The following is a 21,255-nucleotide window of genomic DNA, read 5'->3' on the forward strand; positions in this document are numbered from 1 at the left end:
CTTTCATATAGATGGAAGATAGTAGATATTTCATTGGCAGTTACCGCTTTGGAAATTTTAGCATGCTGAAATCCTCTTTTGCTTCTTTCAAGAATGTTGGTTAATAGATAGCATCCAATTTGCTTTTACTTATTAGTTGACCAAAAAATATTGAGCAATTGAATTGATAATGTATCCCTTTCAATATCCTAATTTGATCCTTGACCTGTGTGTGAAACGGCAGTGAAGCAAGCATGTTAATTCTTTCAACTGCCACAAAGCAACAAAAAAACTATGAACCAAAAAGTGTGTATCTGCAATTTAGAGGATTCATGTTTATAACTATTTTGACAAAATCACCAAAGATAAAAGATTCTGTCCGCTTTTCTTCAAAATGAATATGACAACAGTTACACAAGTTTTTAACAGCTGACCTTCATGTCAAAAAGGTAACAAAGACAAAAAAAAAAGTCCAACCAACAGAAGTCATATAGCATTAAGAATACTACATAGTTGGATCAGTTTTTCCTTCAACCAGACAGTACTATGTCAAGGAATGCAATAATCTGCTAAAGACTACAGCCCATGTACGTGGATGAACAACTTGGTTAATAAGTGAAGCAAAGAAAATTTCATATATAACCAAAAAATTCATGAAACTCACAGGGGTGACTCAATGAAATTAAAAAATGAGTGCTGATCCTTTGTACTTGCTTTCCAGTTTGCAAGATATGTTCATTTAATATTACACTTTTTAGGCAACAGCCTGAACAGACCTATCAAAATTCTCTTCTGCACTAGAGGCACGCTTGATAAGCAAATGCTCTGGATGGTACGATTTCAACTGGCTGCATGAAACAAAAACAAAATGAACAATAAAGGATTCAGAAAATGTACATAGTCACGAACAGCGATATTCAGAATAGGCATTTGCAAATTTTCTTTACCTAAGATAACGAGTAACTGGTTTTCCCAGATGAAGATTGCAAACCACTAGATTAGCAAGAGTATCAGCGTCCTTGGCATCCTGTAGATGTACAAAAGTATTAGATACAAACTAAATAAATACAAAGGTTTTTATAAAGCTACCTTAAATAATAGGCTTTCACAACAATTGTTATTCAGTTAACAAGGACGGAACAAGACATTCACTAATCAAAAATTAGGAAGCCTGCTGATAGTAAGCAGGCCATTAGATTACAAAATGAGTAGCCATTATATGCTCTTTTTGCTGATGCTAGCGTATAATATTTTATTATTTAGTATTTATAATTTTTACTGCCTAAAATTGAAGTGTTTGCCAACTAAATTTCAGTGACTAAAAACTTAAATTAGCTAGTAGAGAAAAAAAAAAGTTGAGACCACAAACAAAAAATGTATACCTTATTCAAAGCCTCTAGCAGCACTGTATCAGCTTCATCGAACTTTCCCATATGCATACAACAGATAGCTTTCCCATTTAGAATAGTAACAGTTTGTTGATACTTGTCACAAAAGTCTTGGAAAATTAAATACGCTTCTTGGACCTTTGAACCACCCTGCAAACAACAATTGACAAAATACCTTAGCCTACTAAGCTAGAGACCAATTAATGGCCAATGTGCACAAAGGGACCATAGCTCATAAAGAGTTACCACTGCCAAATTTATCCACGCATTTGCAAGCTGTGTCAGAGTATGATCCTCATCAATTTGCTGCATTATCTTTAATTGTTTCTCTGCATGATCAGATCTGTGCATCTTAAGATATATTTGAACATTCAAAGCGTTTCTGCAAAGTAAATGGGAAACATGATTAGTGAAAGATAAATATTTCTTCTAGAAAGAATAGATGTCAATTTTTCCAACCTGAATATTTAATATTGAGAGATAAGTCATAATCTATGATCACAACACTCTTCTAAGCCATAAAAGAACCTACATGGAAGTTGATACAATTGTGAAAAAAGGAATTTTAACTTCTGCCATCTCTTGTAAGTTTGTAACAGTGCCTTCTTCTGAAGTTCATCCAAAATGCAATAATTGTTACTTGACTATAGATGTTGTTTTTGAACCTCTGATTTTGGAGGATTCAGACAGCACCAGTGCTTTCAAAATCCTCCAAAAGGAATCAAATGTATAATTTTCCTATAATTTAATCTTATATGCTCTAACACCCATAAGATGCTACCATGATGAATTCGTTCAAGGAAGATACCTATAAGTTAGGAAAATTCTTGTAGTCAATAACAACAACATTTAAATATTCAATTTTGATTGTATTTGACAAATGAAACACTTCTGACTCCTGAGGTATTATCAACTTTTAAAAAGGATGAAAAATCTCCCATCTAACACAGCCTTTTTCTGTTATTATATTGTTTGTAGCTCACTCTGATCTTGCAACATCAGATGTATGGCATAGAATGTTGGGTCAACAATCCATCCAATCTCAAGCAACTATAGATTCGCGTGGCAGAATGTAGAGATACTACAAAGCTGGCAATTATCAAAAGATAATACATTAGGTAAAATATTTTACTGGAAACAATGTGGTGCAAGGCAAGTGGCCACAACTAGCACATTATCATGGAATGGACAAACTGTAGAATAAATCTCATATTGGCAAATAAGTTGCTACACCTCCAACCTGAGACGCAATATATTAGAGATGATAGGGAGACAACTGCAAATACTCCAAAGATATAATGTGTACATGAGCTAAATTTACTAATGGAAGTAAAGAAATCAAAAGTAGTGGGGAATAATAAAGGAAGTAGTATCTTGAATTGCTTAATAGAAACACGGTACAAAAAATCATTCCATTTAAGTGTACTCATAAAATGGTAAAAAAAATTAGACAAAAACTATCAAATAGCTAAAGAAGAGATCCATTCCAAAACATGCAATAACTCAAAAAATTCAATTCCTATTTGCCTTTTCTTGTAAGGCACCTTAAAAACAAAAGTGATGTCACTTAAGATGAGTACTGTAAATAGCAAAGTTAATGGTGATAGAAGGATTTAAAAATGAGATTAAAAACAGAAATACACCAGCAAAGGAGACATTATTTTTCAAAAAACATCCATGAATGTCAAAAAAGAAACCCAATATACTCACAACTCTAGTGTTCCTCCTGAGTGAGTGTGTTTCAGTGCCTCATTATAGTCCTGTTCGTGCATATAGATGGTTCCAGCAACCAACTTTAAAACAGGATTGTTACTTATGACTCCATCACTTAGCCATTCCTTGAGGCTGGAGATTGCATTTTCCTGCAATCATCTTGAGAAAAGGAAATGTAAGCAGCCATGATTACAATTTGATTCTTTATTGGAAAAGAATAAATTTATTCTAAACTAAAACCTTAAGCATGATCTATGCTTACCAATCTACATGTACAGTCTGTCATCCAAGAAGAACATTCAAAAGCTAGAATTTGTAATTCAGTCTCCCAAGTCATGTTTATACGATTTCTAACCTAATTTGTATATACTTATGCGGTAAACATGGCATTTTAACATGCTCCTATTCCTGTCTACTCAGGATCCTTTCAATAGTATAATGGCATTCTAACGTGCTTTTATTCCTGTATATATCAGGATCCCCAAGGATTTTTTGTACTGTTTAAGAATTGGAACATCCCAAGGATGGAGAGAAATGGATGAAATGTCCCCCAACTGTCCCTACAAGCAGCATATGCAGGAGTGGCTGTCCCCAAGACAGCCCTGTGTTGCAGGTTACATTCAGGGATGACCTGATGTCCCCAAGTTGGTCAGTGAATACCTAGGTGTCCCTTGACCGACCCAGGAACAGCAGGGCTTTTACTACATATTCAAGAAAAAAGCTTCAATTTTCTTTAAACTCAGTTTCTTTTAAATTAAAAACCTTAAACCTAAAGTAAAAGGGGAGCCCACCAAGGGCCCCAACCCCCAAAAAAACTATAAAAATGCTAGCGCACCATCAGCAATATCCATTGTGCAAAAGGAAAATGAAGAGTTTCCACCTCAAACTAGAATCTTTAAAACACACAGTGGTTTTTGTTTACAGTTTCAACTTTGCATGGAATATATTTAAAAACATAAAAATCAATCGATGGCTGGCTGTTTTTTCATGTTCTTATCAGTGTTTTTCCATGTTTCAAGGATGGGAGAATGCCAAGACGTATTTGGGGGAAAACAATTTTTTTTTCTAAATTTTGAGACATCTAATAAAACAATTTAAAAAATATATAATTTAAATTTTTACATTGAATTTACCTTTAAAAAGGTGAAATTTCAGATTTATAACCCTACACACTAAAACTAATAATAAACATAGCATTAAAGTTTCCTTCAAATTTACAACCATACTTTCTTGATTTTTCCAGGGACTTTGACCCACTTGCCATCTGAACACACTGACTCTGCAATCCTTGTTGGCCTGCTGCAAAATTTAGTTACCAAGTACTAAAGCTTGCCACTTATTACGGCCCTTTGTGGCTCCAAGCTTTGGTAAGAAAATACAAGAAAATGATAAGAAAAGGTATGAAGCATAATAAATGAAGTCAAGTATTCATTTGTAGACTTAAAATTGACAACTGCAGGATGTCACAAGGACGTCAGGAAGCCAAAGTTCGCAAAAATGGTGGACATTCCAGAACACATCCGTGACTCTGGAGAGACATCCTTTGGATGTTCAGAAAAAATGGGAACGAGGAGAGAGCATTTTTCTATCCCCATCCCATTAGTTTTGAGATTTGAGATTTTGTTATTTTGCTTTTAATTTAGGGTTTCAAATTTCCTTCCATAGAATCTTTTCAAATAGTAAAAATCAATATACAGCTAGCTGTTTTTTTCAGATTTAAGGGTTTTAAAATTTTATTTGCAATGTCTAAAGTTAATGGAAGTTATGACTAGATAGCCAATTTGTTTATTTGCCGTTTATCATAAATACCAAGCTTCTAAATTAAAGAAACATGATTGAACTTGTTTATTTACTGTGCCTTAATGTTAAAAATGATCAGAAATAAGAATGACATAAGTAAAATCAAAAACATATACTCTTTTCATTTTAAAAATTCACTTCTGTGCTTTGTGTGACATGAATTTATTAAAACAAAAGGAAAAATTTTGTTCGAACTTTAAAGAACTAGTTAGTTTAATTAATTTTTGCTGCATAAATGATAATATGTTGATTCAATCCAACAATCAAGGATCCCCTTTTTTTCTATATCCTTTGCCTTGTGCTTAAATCTGAGCTAAAATAAGAAAAATGAATAGAAAAAATTTGTTTGAAGTACTAGTTAACTTTTATTATTGGGCTAATCAAATAAACAAGAAACAAGAATTGCAAATTTTGGATCCTCTACTTCTACACTTTGAAAGACCTAAATTAAGAAAAGTACAAGGAAAATTCCTGAAAGACCTAAATTAAGAAAAGTTAAATAATAAGTGAAAGTTCTTGAAGCTTGGCAATCCATATATTCAACTAGGAAAAATAGATGAGAGGGGGCAAGGAGCACTCAAAGATCAATTGGGAATGTTGTGAATTTCAATTGCCCCTCCAAGTTGGAAGATTTCTGCAAAGCTCCATTTATTAAGAAGACCCCTTTATAGCAATTTTTTTAAGCAATATATTATTTATATATGTTTGAAAAAGGTGAAGGACAGGTGTTGAAGGGATGATTCTTGTAAGACGATTGTGACTAAGACGATGTTTGAAAAAGATAATGGACATAACTCTCCACCTCCGATTGAGATATATATATATATATATATATATATATATATATATATATAACACATTGGCCACTCAACAAGGGCATGGAAAGAGAAAGAGATAGATCAGAAAAGAAAAGCTAATTCCACACTCAGCAATCTTAAGAAATCTGCAATAAATTCTGCAAGTATTTGGTATGCCATGGAATAACAGATTTGATACATAAGCATTAATATGTTCCTTATTTAGCTACGTTACCCCAAGTTTCCGGGACGGGGGGACGGGGGGACAAGTTTCCGGGACGGCAAATTTTTTTGCCAAATTTGGGGACGGGGGGGGACGGCAAAGGGGACGGCTGTATAAAATATAGGGAAAATTTAAAATATATAGGAAAATTCTAAATGTTCATATGAAAACATGGATAAAGCATGCATCTATACATTATATTCATATGAAAACATGGATATAGCATGTGTATGATACTATGAAAACATTTTAGAATGCAAACATCGAACATACAACATTATCAATAGACTCAATACTCAATATGCACTCATAATTCAGAATTTCAATTCATTCACATTGTCAATATGCATATCATAATAGCTATTAAAGAAATAAAATACATAATGGAGCCTAATCAGACTCAGAGGTTAAATTTTCACTACTTCCATCAGCGCAGTTCCCCCCTATATTTTTTGACGGGGGTTTGGGGGCAGCACCCCCAACTTGGGGTCAAGGGGCATCGCCCCTTGCGGGGTCAAGGGGCAGCGCCCCTTGCGCGCTCCCTGTCGCGATACAGGGCGGGGTCAAGGGGCAGCGCCCCGCGAGGCCAAAAATACTTTTTTTATTTTATATAGGCATCGGGTGTTATTTTTCTATTGGCAAAAAACCCTTCATGAGATATTTCACTCCCTCAATTACGCAAAAAACATCATTAAAAAAAATTTGAAAATACGACTTTTTTTATTTTAATATTTTTCCCTAGCCCTAGATGTGGGGGACGTCTGGCCGTCCCCGGGACGTACGGACGTCCCCCACAGCTAGGGAAGCCGTCCCCCCGTTTCGGGGACGTCCCCTCAAAATTTTGACAATTTGGGGACGGGGGGGGGACGTCCCCTGGCCGTCCCCAAGTCCCCGAAACGTCTCCGGGACTGGGACGGGGGTTTTCAGGTAGGGGACGCGTCCCCGGGTTTCGTAGTTATTTAGTAATTTACTTATTACTCCAACAAGCAACCATGTGAAGGTGGGAAGGCAATACAAGGAGGGAGAGCAGATACGAGATCCCCTTCTAAGTAGGCAACCCCATGATGGATGACTGACGTGTCTACCATATGTGGGCCAAGGGGGTATAAAGTCCACTATTGGGCTTAGATGGGAGGATTTCTGAGCGCCCTATTGTGGTTCCCTATCCAACCTCTATGATGATTGTTAAAGTCACAATCACAGATGGGTCAATAAGGTGATGCAAATAGGGAGGGCAGAGATGAGCAACCGCACTAACTAGTCCACCCCATTGTGGATGACTAATGTGTCTGCCACCTGTAGGTCAAGGGGTATAAAGTCCGCTCTTGGGCTTAGTGCGATGGATTCTTTGGGCACCCTATCATGCTCCATATTCAAACCCTATTACGGTTGAAAACTAAAGGTAAACATAGGTATTACATGAGTTATCTAATAGATTATGATGTTTATTAATATGTGTATGTACTTATATATTTGATCCCTTACCCTTGTAGAAATAATGGGTATTATGAATTATATGTCCAATGTTTTCTAGCATGAATGCAAGACCTAAACTAGGATTTATATTGCTTAAAGCATTTTAATTGGTAAAGTTATAACTCTAACTACTTATATTTCTTATTTTAATGGAAGTTGTGATTTTAGGGCAAGATTTAGGGCAATCCCAAAAGGTGACATTACAAATACTTTGGCAATATTACAAGTGTGAATGCACATCTCCATCACATCACTCGAAAAGCAGTTGGGGTATATAATTAGCTCGCACTTCAATAGTGGTGATAGATAATGAAATTGCACATCTCCAATACCAAAATTATCTTGCTATCAATAAACCAAGGGCTGCTGCTACTTCTCAAAAACCACAAGTTGCTCTTTTTGCATTGAATTTAATAGAGCTAAGTGTGAGAATAAATAAATAAAACATGTGCAGTTAGTATATTGGTAGAATCTTTTAGAGAGTAAGTAATAGGTGTCTCAATCAACATCAGATAGTGTTATGACATTTTCACACATGGCCCCATCGCAAATGGGGACCCCCACTTTATCTGCTTTCTAGGTTAGTTTTTGAGTCTTTCAGCTGTTAGCCTTTCATTTGAAGAAGTGCAGTATCCCAACTGGCTAAGATGTAATCAAAACAAGGCTCTCTCTCATTAGCATGAAATCAAGCACAGCACAACACTTCCTTTGCCCAACAAAGCTTTCGACTTGCCTCTCCCAGCATAGCCAGTGGATGCCCAAACCCAATCGCTTCCCCATCCATCTTCACTTTTCATTTCCATTCCCTTTCGTCTTTCCATCTCATTCCATCTATCTTCCATCCCTTATCCCTCCATCCTTCTTCATCTTTCACCCTTCCTTCCAACCTCTACCCACCTAGCTTCCTATCCTCCATCTCCCTTTAAGCACCCTCACCTTCACCTACAGTTACACTTACCTAACCCACACCTTACATCCTAAACCTTCCTCTCACCCTCACTTCCCACCTAACACTCCCTACAACCCTCATCTCATATCTCGTACCTCTTACTTCCCTTAACTTATCCTAACTAACCTTCCTTGCTGCCCTTCATAACCTATCCTATCCTAATTAACCTCTTTTCTATCCTCACTAACCCCAACTCCATCTTAGCCTACCTATCCTAACCCACCGTAACCCCCCTTAACTATCTCCTACACCTTAGCCCCTCCTTGTTACCCCTTATACCCCCTACACCCTACACCCTACACCCAACCCCTTTCTATCTCCTTATAACTCCCCACGTCACCTAGCCTACCCCTGCAGCATCACCTCACATCCCACTCCCTTTCTACCGCCTTCCTCCCCCCTTTTTCACTTCATTACCTTAACTTTACCTCTTCACAACTTTGCCACGTAACATGCTTGGGCCCACAAAGTTTAGCATGGAGACTTAAAAAGGTTTTTCTTAGGCCATTGCATTTGCCTTTAATTCCTTTCCACCGTAGCATTGCTGGCCCCCACCAAAACTCTAGGATGGAAAGCTAAAAGTTTTTTTTAAGAACTCTTTTTGCTCGGACCAACAAACTAGGAAATTGAAAGTGTTTTTTAAAAGGCAGTGTTATGGTATTGTTTGGGCCCACCAACTTTAGAGAAGAGAGCAAAAATGTTTCTAAGGCATTGAAAATGCCACTCCAGTATAGAGGCTAAACTAACATCAGCACTTCTTTTGGTTAGGAAGTATGAACTCAGCCCATGATTTATCTTTGATCACCTTCAAAATCAAAAAAAAGGAAAAATTTGGCTAAAGCATGAAAATGATCGAGTCGTTCTAGCTCAAATACCCTGTCCTTTGATCAAACACCCCGTCCTTTGACCAAACACTCTGTCCCTTGACCGCGATGATGTATGAATGAGAGCAATCAAGTTAAGTTCGATCGTGACGAAAGGAGAACCACACCCTGAAATCCAAACAATGTAAGTCATTTAATGAATGCAATGAACAATGAGAATTTGATGATGCCACCCCAACACTTGAGTGTCCTGTTGGTGTACGTTTTATCATATACCAAACATTAGAATAAAGGACCCAAAGATAATTTATCCTCTCTTGAAAAATCACAGCTTATGCTAAAGATTGCTAGAAGATCATATGGTGATTCCAAGGTTTCTTTTGTCAGGTCTTGACATGTAGATAAGCTCAATGGGCATTGTGATTTGCTAGTAATAAACAAAGGGACTTACGCTTGAATTGTTCAATTCACAATGAAGGTTTCGACAATGAAGCTCTATCATTTGGGACTTGGATCATGGAAAAACTGAAAAGGAGATAAGGGTTTTGTAATTCTAATCTATTCCTAGGAATTCAAGAGACTTCATTGAAGTCATGCACCTTGATTTGAAGGAGGGCGGACTTGGGGAGACTTGAGAACCTTTCAACCTTGTTATTCCCCTCACTTCTTGGGCGGAGTTTAAGATACTTAGGCACCAAATGCTATCTTCTTGAGCGAACTTTGCTTGATTCATGCACCATTACTTATCACCTTGATAACTCTTGCAATTCTTGTCAAATCATCTTGAAATTTAGAAACCATACTTCATTCATCCACTGAATTCATCAAGATCCCTAAAATTTAGGAAATTGGCTTTTTTGAACAAAACTTGAATTTCGGAGGAATTTGTTGATCATTTCCAGTGTAATTCAGAGTCGACAATGCAAACCCTAGATCCCCTTCCCAAAAATAGAAAAAAGCAAGGCTCCCTAAAAAATAGAAAAAATTTCTAAAAATAGCCATTTCAGGGATTGTGCTTAAAGTGCCAAAAAAAAAACTTCCTAAAAAATAGGAAAAAGCAAAAAAGCAAAACTTTCCAAAAATAGAAAATTGTCCAAATCCACTCAAATCAATTGTGATCTTCGTCCTTCGGCCTTTCTAGGCACTTTGATAGTGTCTAGACTCTGTTCTAACCATGGCTTGCACAAACTGACTCATGACTTCAAAACTCAGACCATTCAAAACTGACAAACTTGGCAATACCGATACAGGAAGGTCATAGGGCTCTAACAAAAACCCTAAAAAGCAAGAAAAAGGGAGGGTCCTTATTTGCAATGGGGTGATGTGTGAAAAAGGTCACAACATGTCCACGATGCAATCTTTATATCACATTCAAAAACCCAAGGACGATTGCAAGTATTGAATGAAATGTGAGCGAAATGCATTTGAAAATGGCAACCACGTCTTGATTCTTAGCGCAAGACATTCAATTTGATATAATAAGTTGATCCTATTCAAAACAAATTTTAAGTTCGAGGCTGAGCTATGAATGAAGGTGGTAATGAGCATCAAACACCCTCCACTTATCAATGTCATAGTCACATATGTTGAGGACCCACCCTTAGAGTTGTTGATTGTTCGAGACAACTCAAGTCATCAAAAATCCTACTGAGGATCTTGGCCCTGACAATGTGATGTGGGTCATGACAAATGAAGCATTTGTGTACAAGGTGAAGGGTAAGTTGGTCGAAGTTGTCTACAGACATATTTGTTGGACCCCGCATGTGCAAGCCATGAATAATGCACTAAAAGACAGGGCCAAAATTGGCTTGATCAAACAAGTTCTAGCCAATGCACAAAATTAAACTTCAGACTATAATGCTCTAACTGTACAAGTATTACTTGTGTTTGAAACACCTGAAGCTCCAAAAATTATGGGTTTATGAAACACCTGATGCTCAAAAATTATGTGTTCATGAAACACCTTATTTGACAAGGAAACATAGAAATAACTTTTGTTGATGGGATCCGCCCACAATGGGTATTTATACAATCTACAACATAGTGACAGAAAATGCCAAAAAACACACCTGTACAATCAGGTTTAATACATAATTGCCACCAAAACCACGTGGTTCAAACTCGTTGTGCCCAGGCAATTCAATAAACCAGTCAAAACTAGGTCAACTCAGGTAAAACCGGGAATAAAGTGCAGGTAATTAAAAAAAAAAAATTATACACATTAATGCAAAAAAAACACCAGTTTTTCCAGTCAGCTTCCGTTTTTGCCTATAAAACTCATTTAACCAGGGATGTTGCATCCTCATCCCCACACAGTAAGCCTGCTGAGACTCACCAAGACATGGTGAATCTGATTAGACCACTTAGAAATCCTATTCAAAGCTTACAGAGCTCACAGAACAGACTCGCCAGAAGGAAAATACATAGGTGTAAGAAAAAAATATGCCAATTTTCTCTCGGATATTGACAAGAAATTTTGCAAAGAGGAATTTTACAATTATCTACCACAGTACACATATAGAAGCCAAAAAAAGGCCTATTTATCGTAATTCAGCTGTTTACCATGTATACTGGTGTACAATGTCCCTAATTTAGAAGAATAAATGGCTGATGTTCACAGAAAACTTTTAATTCAATTTGAGCTCATCTATTTAGTGTGAAGAAGATGAAGAAGAAGAAGAAGAAATTATTTTAACGTCCACGAGACTAAATATAGCCTATGGGACAAAACTGCCAACGGCACTGGATTAAGCACTGATTGCCTTCTGCATTTCAGCTCTCTTCTTATGCAGCATGATGATAAGTGCTCCCAGCTTCTCAACAATTCCCTCACTGAAAAGATTGTCCCAAGAGTTAGCTGTCAAGATGTTAATATAGCTGTCCCTGCAGTCCTTGAAAGCTTCACATTCTAAAATGAAGTGTTTTTTCGTTTCCACTTTACCCGTTGAGCAGAGAATGCACACTCTCTCCTCCCAATCTTCTTTAGGTCTTTTCCAACGACCGGTTTCACTACGAAGCTGGTGAGAATTAGTTCTTAATTGAGCAATAAGGATTTTGGCTCTCCAAGGAATATTGGCCCCTATGTACATCTTTTGCTGATAATTACAAGTGGGGTTAAACTTTTCAATATAGTATTTTTTCTTTCTCCCAAGGTTTATATCCTAAGTTACCGGTACTTCAGGTTTTGCCCCCGAATCCGGATACGATACGTATCGGATTCGGATTCGCCTCGGAATCCCTGTGGATTCGGACAGGGTACTGATTTTTGCCTCCTGAAACGCATCCGTTTTTGGAGTCCCGATTCCAGACGCATCCGGTGTAGACGTGGCGATTCCATAAGGTTTTTTTGACGAATCCGCATCGGACACAAATTTCGAGGGTTTTTTTATGGGTCGAATCATGTCTTTTCACGTTTTAAACCTAAAGCAAAGCTAAAATTAAAAAACGCGAAATCATTATTCCACGCGAAACAGTGAGAGGAAAATCGAAAAATGCAGGTTTGAGAGGAGGCGCGACGACAGAGGTGAGAGGAGGCGCTAGGGCAGGAGGCGCAACGGAGGCGCGACGGCACAGAGGCTTCGACGGAGGCGCTAGGGCAGGAGGCGCAACGGAGGCGCGACGACGGCACAGAGGCGCGACGCCACAAAGGCACGACGGAGGCACGAGGACGGCACAGAGAGGCGAGACGGGAGGTGCCAGGCAGGAGGGCGACGGCCGACGACCAGCGCAGGTTTTAAATTTTTAATTTTTTTTAAGTTTGTTAAAATAATGATCATAGTTTGTTAAAAAATTAAATTTTATTATAGTTTTTAAAAAAATTTATTAGTTTGTAAAATTTTATTATAGTTTATTTAATAATTTATATAAAATTTAAAAATTTAATTTAATAATTTATTTAAAATGAAAGTAATTAAATTTTAATTTTTAATTACACAAATTATTATAAACTATAGTTTGTTTAATAAACTATTAAACAAACTATAGTCTATAATAATTTGTGTAATTAAAAATTAAAATTTAATTACTTTCATTTTAAATAAATTATTAAATTTAATTTTATATATTTAACATTTAGAATCTATTGTTTACTATTAATTTATTAAATATTAATAATTATTTTTTAATTTGTTGTAGAAATCATAATGGCAACGACTACTAGCTCTACTCCTCAACGGACTTTCAAAACTGACCCAAATTCACCTTTATGGAAATATGTCAAAATAATAGACCAAGTAAAAGGTGGTGGAACATTTTTATGGATATGCAACTTCTGTAGTACGAAAAAAACTAGCTCCTACAGTCGTGTCAAAGCCCATTTTTGTGCCATTCCCCAACAAGGAATCAAACCATGTCTAGGAAAGAATGGAAATGGGATGTCACCTCAAGAAATAGCAGGATATATTAGAGAGCAAGAGGAAGCAGATGCAAGAGTTGGTCGTGCCTCAAACCATCCTTTGTTGACAGGAAGAGGAAGTAAATCAAAGAGGCCCCCTACTTCTCCATCTTATAGCGATTTTCCTGATATCGTGGTAGAGAGCCACCCATTCTTGGACCCAATTAGTGAAGAACCTGTTATTGTGAAGAGAAGCAAGGGACCATTAGAGAGAGCATTTAAGAATGATGCTAGAGAGATTGCAGATCAATCCGTTGGAAGATGTCTATATGCAAACGGTTTGTCATTTAATGTGGTACGATCACCATATTGGCAGGATATGTTGAAAAAGGTAAATGAGGCTCCACAAGGGTACACAGGGCCAGGTTATGAGAAGGTGCGTAGCACCTTACTAGCAAAGGAGGTAAAAAACATAGACAATGCATTGGCTCCCATTAGAAATTCATGGAAACAAACAGGGGTGTCCATCATTTCAGATGGATGGAAGGATACCAAAAATCGGCCATTAATTAATGTAATTGCAGTGTGCCCTAAAGGGGCAATGTTTCTGAAAGCTGTGGATTGTGAGGGACAGATGAAGGATGCACAATTTATTGCTAACATCCTTATACAATGCATTCAGGATGTGGGACCTCAAAATGTTGTCCAAGTAATAACGGACAATGCAAAGAATTGTAGAGCTGCAGGTATGTTGATTGAGACACGGTTTGAACACATATTTTGGACACCTTGTGCTGTCCACTCTCTCAACCTCATGCTACAAAAGATAGGCAGGAAAATAGATTGGATCAAACAAATTTATGTTGAGGCTGAAGAGATCCAAATGTTCATCACAAACCATAACATGTCACAGGCCATTTTCAGATCATTTTCACAGTTGGAGTTGCTAAAGGTAATTGAAACACTTCAATTTTTAAAATCTACATTTCACTTTGATGGTTACTTAATTTTTATTTTTTTATCATGTCTTCTTTGTATTCTAATTTTTATTTTTAATTTTTGAATAGGTTGCCGAGACCCGATTTGCATCCAACACAATCGTCTTGAGGCGACTTGTGAAGGTGCGACAGCCACTTGCTAGCATGGTAATTAGTCAAAGTTGGTCCCTATGGAGGCAATCCAATACTGAAAGGGCAGCAAATGTAAAGCGCATGATCCTAGATGACACTTGGTGGGATCGAGTGGAATATCTTTTGAGTTTCACTGAGCCCATCATGAGTATGATCCGTTATACTGACATGGATCACCCATGTTTGGGAGAGGTATATGATGGCATTGACTCGATGATTGAGAAAATGAAAGCCATCATCAATGCAAAAGAGCAAGATCCCGAAGAAACTTTCTTCAAAGAGGTTCAATCAATTTGTGTTGAGCGGTGGAACAAAATGACCACCCCACTACATCTTCTTGCATTTGCATTGACTCCCAAATTTTATAGTGATGAAATGCTTGCTAAGCCATCAAGGGTACCACCATATAGAGATTCAGAAGTTAGTGAAGGGTGTAGGACAGCACTTACTAAACTCTTCCCAGATTCTGAAATGGAGGATTTAATGACAAGTGAGTTTGCTGATTTTGTAGCCTCCAATGGTCAAAGTGTTTCCGCTCTCCGTGACAAGTATAAAAAGGATTCTCATGCTTGGTGGTACCTCAATGGCCATACATCACCAAACCTTCAAACTCTTGCAATCAAAGTTTTATCGCAAGTAAGTTTCTTAATTTTTATTGCTCTCTAAATTTAGATTTTTTACTATTTTATAATTGTCACCCTCTCACTTTGTGTCAATTATTCAATAGGTTGCTAGTTCCTCTTCATCTGAGCGAAATTGGAGCACATACTCCTTTATCCACTCAGTGAAACGCAACCGACTGGCAGCAAGTAAGGCAGAAGAGCTCGTTTATGTGCATTCAAACTTGCGCCTTCTTACTCATAAACAAAATGAGTATAAGGATGGGAGCACAAAGTTTTGGGATGTAGATCCAGAGAGAACTGATTTGGATTTTTCAGTTGCCACACAATCTTTACTTTCTGGGGAGTCTGATAGCCAATGTGCTGCTAGTGCAAGTGGCAGTGAGGCTGCATGTGGTTCCAGTACTCTACCTACATCATCTAATGTCAATGATGATGTTGATCTTGATCTTCCTAGTGACCCATATGATGCTATTGCTGATTATTAGTTGTGTCATTTTATTGTTGAACGGTTGAGCCAGTGAACAATGAATTCGATATCTATCATAACATTCAAAGTTTGTAAGTTTGTTATAGACTTATAGTTATATCAATATGAATCATATATGATAGTTCCAAGTTTTGTTTAGCATATGGATGATATGTGGGATTCTAAATTTAATTTTTGTTTCTACTTATTAGAGTGTATATATGTATATATTTATGATTTTTACATTTTTTTGTACGGACGTACCCATACGTACCCAGGCCCCCCCTAAAAAAAATGTCGTACCAGCGTACCGTACCCACGTACCCGTACCCGTACCGGCAACTTAGTTTATATCCCAAGTGGACTTGCGAAACTTGTCTGTAACAAATGCTTTTATCTCCTTGCTATTGGTGGTGCACGCGTTCATGTAGATATTCCATTTACTTAACCATTTGTTATTTTGTTGCATCCAAGTCTTCTTTCTTTTACATAGAGTATCATTAAAGACAATCCTAGGCCATCAGAAATGAAATGAAAACACCTAATTTTTTTAATATCAAACAGTTTTTTGTATGTTTTGTGTAGGTGGGGTTGTCTAGGCTAAGTTTAGTCCCAAGCTTGGTCATAAGATCGTAACCATAGAGTACAAAATTTGAAGAATATATACAGTAAGGCAAAGCATAAGAGTCCATCTGTTTCCACAAAGAGATCAGTTTACTATTGATATACACATACTGTAATGAATCTGGTAAATCTGGAAATTTTACAAATGAAAAATCATCATTTTTTTCACAAATGTAGTAAGTTAAGGTAAAAATATATCAAGAAAAATACATATTTGGGCCCAAACTAATAATTTTATATATATTTCAGATCACAAACATACATATTCAAGCAAATCTAATAACTTTTGTCTACCAATGATGAGAAAAATATACAATTTGGCAAATTTGGTATCTTCATTTATATGTCATATGAGAAATACACCTATTTTTCTAGGTTTAATAAATTTGTGAATATTTCATATGAAAAATATATATACTTCTGGTGAATCTAGTAATTTTGTATATTTGATAAGAAAAATAGTAAAATATTTTTTATTTAAAGTTTGGTATTTGGCGAAATCTATGATTTATTTATTTTTTAACGAATTTGGCCATAGCATATCAAATATACTGTGAAGATATCTGAGAGGTCAAATCGCCATGCCAGGATCTTAATAACAATGGAATTTAATGAGCTCGGGTGGTAAAGCGGGAAACATGGTTGAAATTCCCTGGAGATGTGATAAATAGATGAAATAGGTACTATATTACATCCAGTTTACTGGCTAGCATGTACCCAACCGCTGAGCCCAGATACAAGTGAATTTGATGGAGATAAATCTAGATCCTGGCACCTAAGCCGAATGTCATCCATCAAGGATTAAAGGTAATTGACGATTTGTACGCTTCACAGTTTTAATATTTCAGCAGATCTAAGAAAATATGGAGTTTAAAATTGCAATGCAAATACTAACCTTGTATTGAGGACCCGCCAGGTACATTGCCAAGATCTTCACAGCCTGCAGAGGCGTCGGTGCCGAGTCGTTTATCTCATCGATCACAAGCTTCAAAGCCACACAAAAATATCAGATCTGTGCACATTACCTTCGAGAAAAACAAAAAATTAAATAAATGAAACCCTAACACAAAGAAACCTAATTGACAGCAACCTGAAAAAAAAAATCTGTTAAACAAAAATATCATACATATCGTAATTCGACGGGATACCTGGTAGCTGCGGAGGCCAATGTAAGATCTATAAACGAGGCAGTCTCTCTCGATTGATTCATCTTCGGATAGACCGTGGACGTCGCTGTCATTAATGGCGGCCTGGTATGCTCCCACGTAGAAATTGTTCCGCAGAGAAAACAGAGCATCTGGCCCGCTCATTTTTGAGATTTGAGTATAGATTGACACAAAAATGCAGCCGAAAGATTTTCTTTCTTCCTTCTTACTGAATTGAATCCGCTTCGGATCCTCGACAGTTTGAATTGACAATAATCGAAACGTATGACCCTGAATTTATTTGGTCAGTGCAAATATCACTCCTCTCGCAAATTGTTGATTTTAATTTTTAATATTCTTGACAAAAAAATGCATTTAACCTTTTAAATGTAAATTTCGTCTCTCTAGGATATGGTCTTATAGGGTTCATTTCAAAAAAAAAATTAGTCGGCGTTCAAAAAGTGATTTATTTTATTTTTTACTTCAAAAAAGAAAAGTAGGCGTTCAAAAATTCATTTATTTTTATTTTAGTAAGAAATTTGGTAAAGTAAATTTTATGAATGTAATGTTCCAATGATGAAAATTGTAAAAATGAAATGAAAATAGAATTTGAGGATGAAATGTTTTCTTATTAATTTCGTTGGGGAAGATGATTCTTAGTAAAAATGCTTGGAAGTCAAATGGATATCACTTCAAATGGTTGAGTATAAATTAAAATTTGATGGAGCTTCTAAGAGAAACCTTAGGAAATCAAGGGTTGAGTGGGTGGTCTCGGACTATTATGATGTTTTCACACATTGCCCCATTGTAAATGGGGACCCCCACTTTTTTCATTTTTTAGAATAGTTATAGAGTCTTCGGCTATTAGCCTTTCATTCATAAGAGGTGTAGTTGGTCAAGAGCTAATCAAGTCAAGTCTCTCTCTCTTGATTAAGTGAGGTCGATCAATTTTCAAGACTTACGAAATGAATAATTTACATCTTTTGCTTGCTTTAATGAAATCAAATGCTAAATTTGGCTAATGCATGAAGATTTCCTTTGATTTCCTAGATCAGCGACTTAAGGCATTGACAGCACTTCATTTGCCCTCATAAGCCTTTGACCTGCCTCTCCCAGCACTATCAGTAGATGCCCAAACTACAATCATTCCCACTTCTATCTCCTACCACTTTTATCCAGCCTCACCTTCCACTTCCATCTTCTTGCATTCTTCTTCCTTTATCATCTCCTACCATTTTCATCCTCCCACTTTCTAACTTTCCCTCTCATTCCCTTCCTTCCTTTCATCTACTACCCTTCATTCTTTCACCCCTACTTCCTACATTTCTTCCCTTATACCTCCCAACTACCATTTCCTACATCCTCTAACACACATCTCACATCCCTCACCCCCTTTCTTCCCTTAGCATACCCTCCACTACCCCTAATCCTATCCTAACCCACCTTCCTTTCCACCCTCCACTACCCCAATCCTATCCTTGCCTATACCCCCTATACCCCTTCTTGCCACGTCATACTTTTATTCCTTGTGCCTCCCTATTCCCTAAAACCTTCTTATCACCTTCCCCAACTTCCTCTTCACCACATTCCCTTTACTCTCTTTTACTATTGGACCTTTGCTTGGGCCCCACCAACTTTACAATGGAGAGCAAAAATGTTTTTATGGCATTGATAATGCCACTTCATCGACCAAATCTCCACTTTCCTTGGTCACTAAAGGAGCAAATTATGCCCTGTGATTTCCTTTGACTATTAAAAAGCACCGACTAAGCCTTCTGTCATTTCCTTTGCCTAGCCAAATTAGCAACTTTAGTCTTACCAAACACCCGTTCTTAGGCAAAGGACATGAGCAACTTAAGGAAATATGCATGTCCTTAGGCAAAGGACATGAGCGACTTAGGAAATATATCCGTCCTTGGGGAATGACTAAGAGCTACTTAAGGTTTTACTTCCAATGACACCCCAAATATGTGATTTAAGGAAGTGTGATTTGCATCCAAGGTAAGGGAGGGACATTTTAGTTTAGCGTTAGCTTCTAAAAGGGGCCCACATAGGAAGAGAGAGATTTCATGTTAAATTTAAAGAAAAAAGACAAGTTAACTAAATAAAAATAAAACCTAGAGATGCATCCTTTAGGATCGATGCATACAAAGGATGGTTGATCATTTCATTTGATCAACCATCGATATCAAATGATTTGTTTCTAATAATCCGTTGTGATCTCCTTCATGTCAGGGCAAAGATTTTGGAGCAAATACTAGCAGTCTCTAATGCAAAATGGTTGGGACCTAATTCTAATTGTCGATTCAAAGATAAAGCATTATGATCTGAACAAATTCATTCATAGTTTAATCAAATTTGAAGTCAAAAATCATCATTTCCAAACCTTACTTGTTCATTTCCAGATTTTATTGGTGAAGGTGATGTTGTTTTACAACATAAGTGTGTAAGATTGAATCCATTACCATCTCTATTTTGATTCACAGTGCTATTTTTTCAGGTTCACAAGGGGATCGATTACAAGGAGCCCTTTGGTAGGAGCTCTGACCTTGGAAACAAGAGCAATTGGTCATAGAAGAATGGAAGTAAGCAAGTGAGCTTCACATGAAAAGAGAGGACTTCATAAGAATGTATAAGTCATGATGGAGGAAGATCAAAACACTATAAAGCAAAGAGTAGTAATCAACATCAAGCACTCAAGGAGGAATTTTTCACAATCTTGAATTTCTTTTGAAAATCCAAGAATCATTTACAGTATAGCCAAATTAAAGCTCTAAGGCAAAGATGATCAAGACAAGAGATAGTTTCATAATACTTAATCAAAGTTAGAAGATCGATTTGAGAAAAGTCATCATCACATCAAGCGCTTGATAATGTTGAGTATCAAGAGATATGCTTCATTCATCTACAACTCGTGATGAGTTACAAAGAACAAGCTGAAGTGGTGCCCAGTCATCACTTATCCAATCACATCATTTCAAGCTAAGGCATCCAATTTCAACGTCCCTGACTCATATGTCAAAAGAGATAACTACCACATGTGGGCACAAAATCTAATGCGCCTACCATTGTCATCTATTGGTTGATTATTCAAGGAAGGACATTGTCCTATCAAATATAATTTTATCATTGGTCAAGTATTAAATGCTTTGTAATGGGTGTAATAAACCCTAATTAGGGTTTCCATCTTTCAATCTTGGCCATTATTTGAGAATCAATCTGAGCCACTCAATTGTAATGACAACACTATATAAGGCTCCACTCTTTCATTTGTAAAGGTGAATGGTAATAGATATTAGTCAGTAGTTCAAGAATAAATAGAAGATAGTTAGAGTAGAGTAGGGGGAGAAGGAAAATATTGTTGCCAAGACATTGTTGTAAGAAGCATGTAAACTTCATTGAAGATATGGTGAAATTCATATGTTCATTCAACAATTTGCATGGTCTCTACTTCTCATTTGTTTTCATGTTGATTAATTTAATGGAAGAAATAAGTTGTGTATGATCAATGGTGAAATTTGTATATCCATACTACTAACACCTTTTCAATGGTAAAGTGTCTTGCATAGTCAACTGGATCCATCTTAGCCAAGATTAACTTCATTTACTACTTCTATGTTGATATGCTTCACCTTGAAGGTATCTATGCTTGTGGTGGTGATTTGAAAATCATCAAGCTATCCTTAGAAGATCACACTAGCCTTGTGGAAATGTTCGTTGCATGTCAAAACAAAGCTTAGTTGAATTCCACCAAAGATTGTCCATTGCTCTTGCATTCATAGGAG

General features: G+C 36.8%; 2 protein-coding genes across 2 annotated transcripts; one reads left to right on the plus strand and one right to left on the minus strand.

Annotated features, from left to right (window-relative positions):
- Positions 1–587: 587 nt before the first annotated feature.
- On the minus strand, positions 588–17,856 carry LOC131046048 (coatomer subunit epsilon-1). The gene is made up of 7 exons (XM_057979707.2): positions 17,474–17,856; positions 17,221–17,310; positions 3,078–3,229; positions 1,614–1,749; positions 1,362–1,517; positions 927–1,006; positions 588–827 (listed from the first exon to the last, which is right to left on the minus strand). The coding sequence occupies exons 1-7, from the start codon at positions 17,633–17,635 to the stop codon at positions 734–736; spliced, it is 870 nt and encodes a 289-aa protein (XP_057835690.1). The 5' UTR covers positions 17,636–17,856; the 3' UTR covers positions 588–733.
- LOC131051271 (uncharacterized) lies at positions 13,262–15,981 on the plus strand. The gene is made up of 3 exons (XM_057985705.2): positions 13,262–14,434; positions 14,550–15,248; positions 15,340–15,981. The coding sequence occupies exons 1-3, from the start codon at positions 13,292–13,294 to the stop codon at positions 15,718–15,720; spliced, it is 2,223 nt and encodes a 740-aa protein (XP_057841688.2). The 5' UTR covers positions 13,262–13,291; the 3' UTR covers positions 15,721–15,981.
- Positions 17,857–21,255: the final 3,399 nt, after the last annotated feature.

This window comes from Cryptomeria japonica, chromosome 7 (assembly GCF_030272615.1).
Source record: "Cryptomeria japonica chromosome 7, Sugi_1.0, whole genome shotgun sequence".
NCBI classification, from domain to species: domain Eukaryota; kingdom Viridiplantae; phylum Streptophyta; class Pinopsida; order Cupressales; family Cupressaceae; genus Cryptomeria; species Cryptomeria japonica.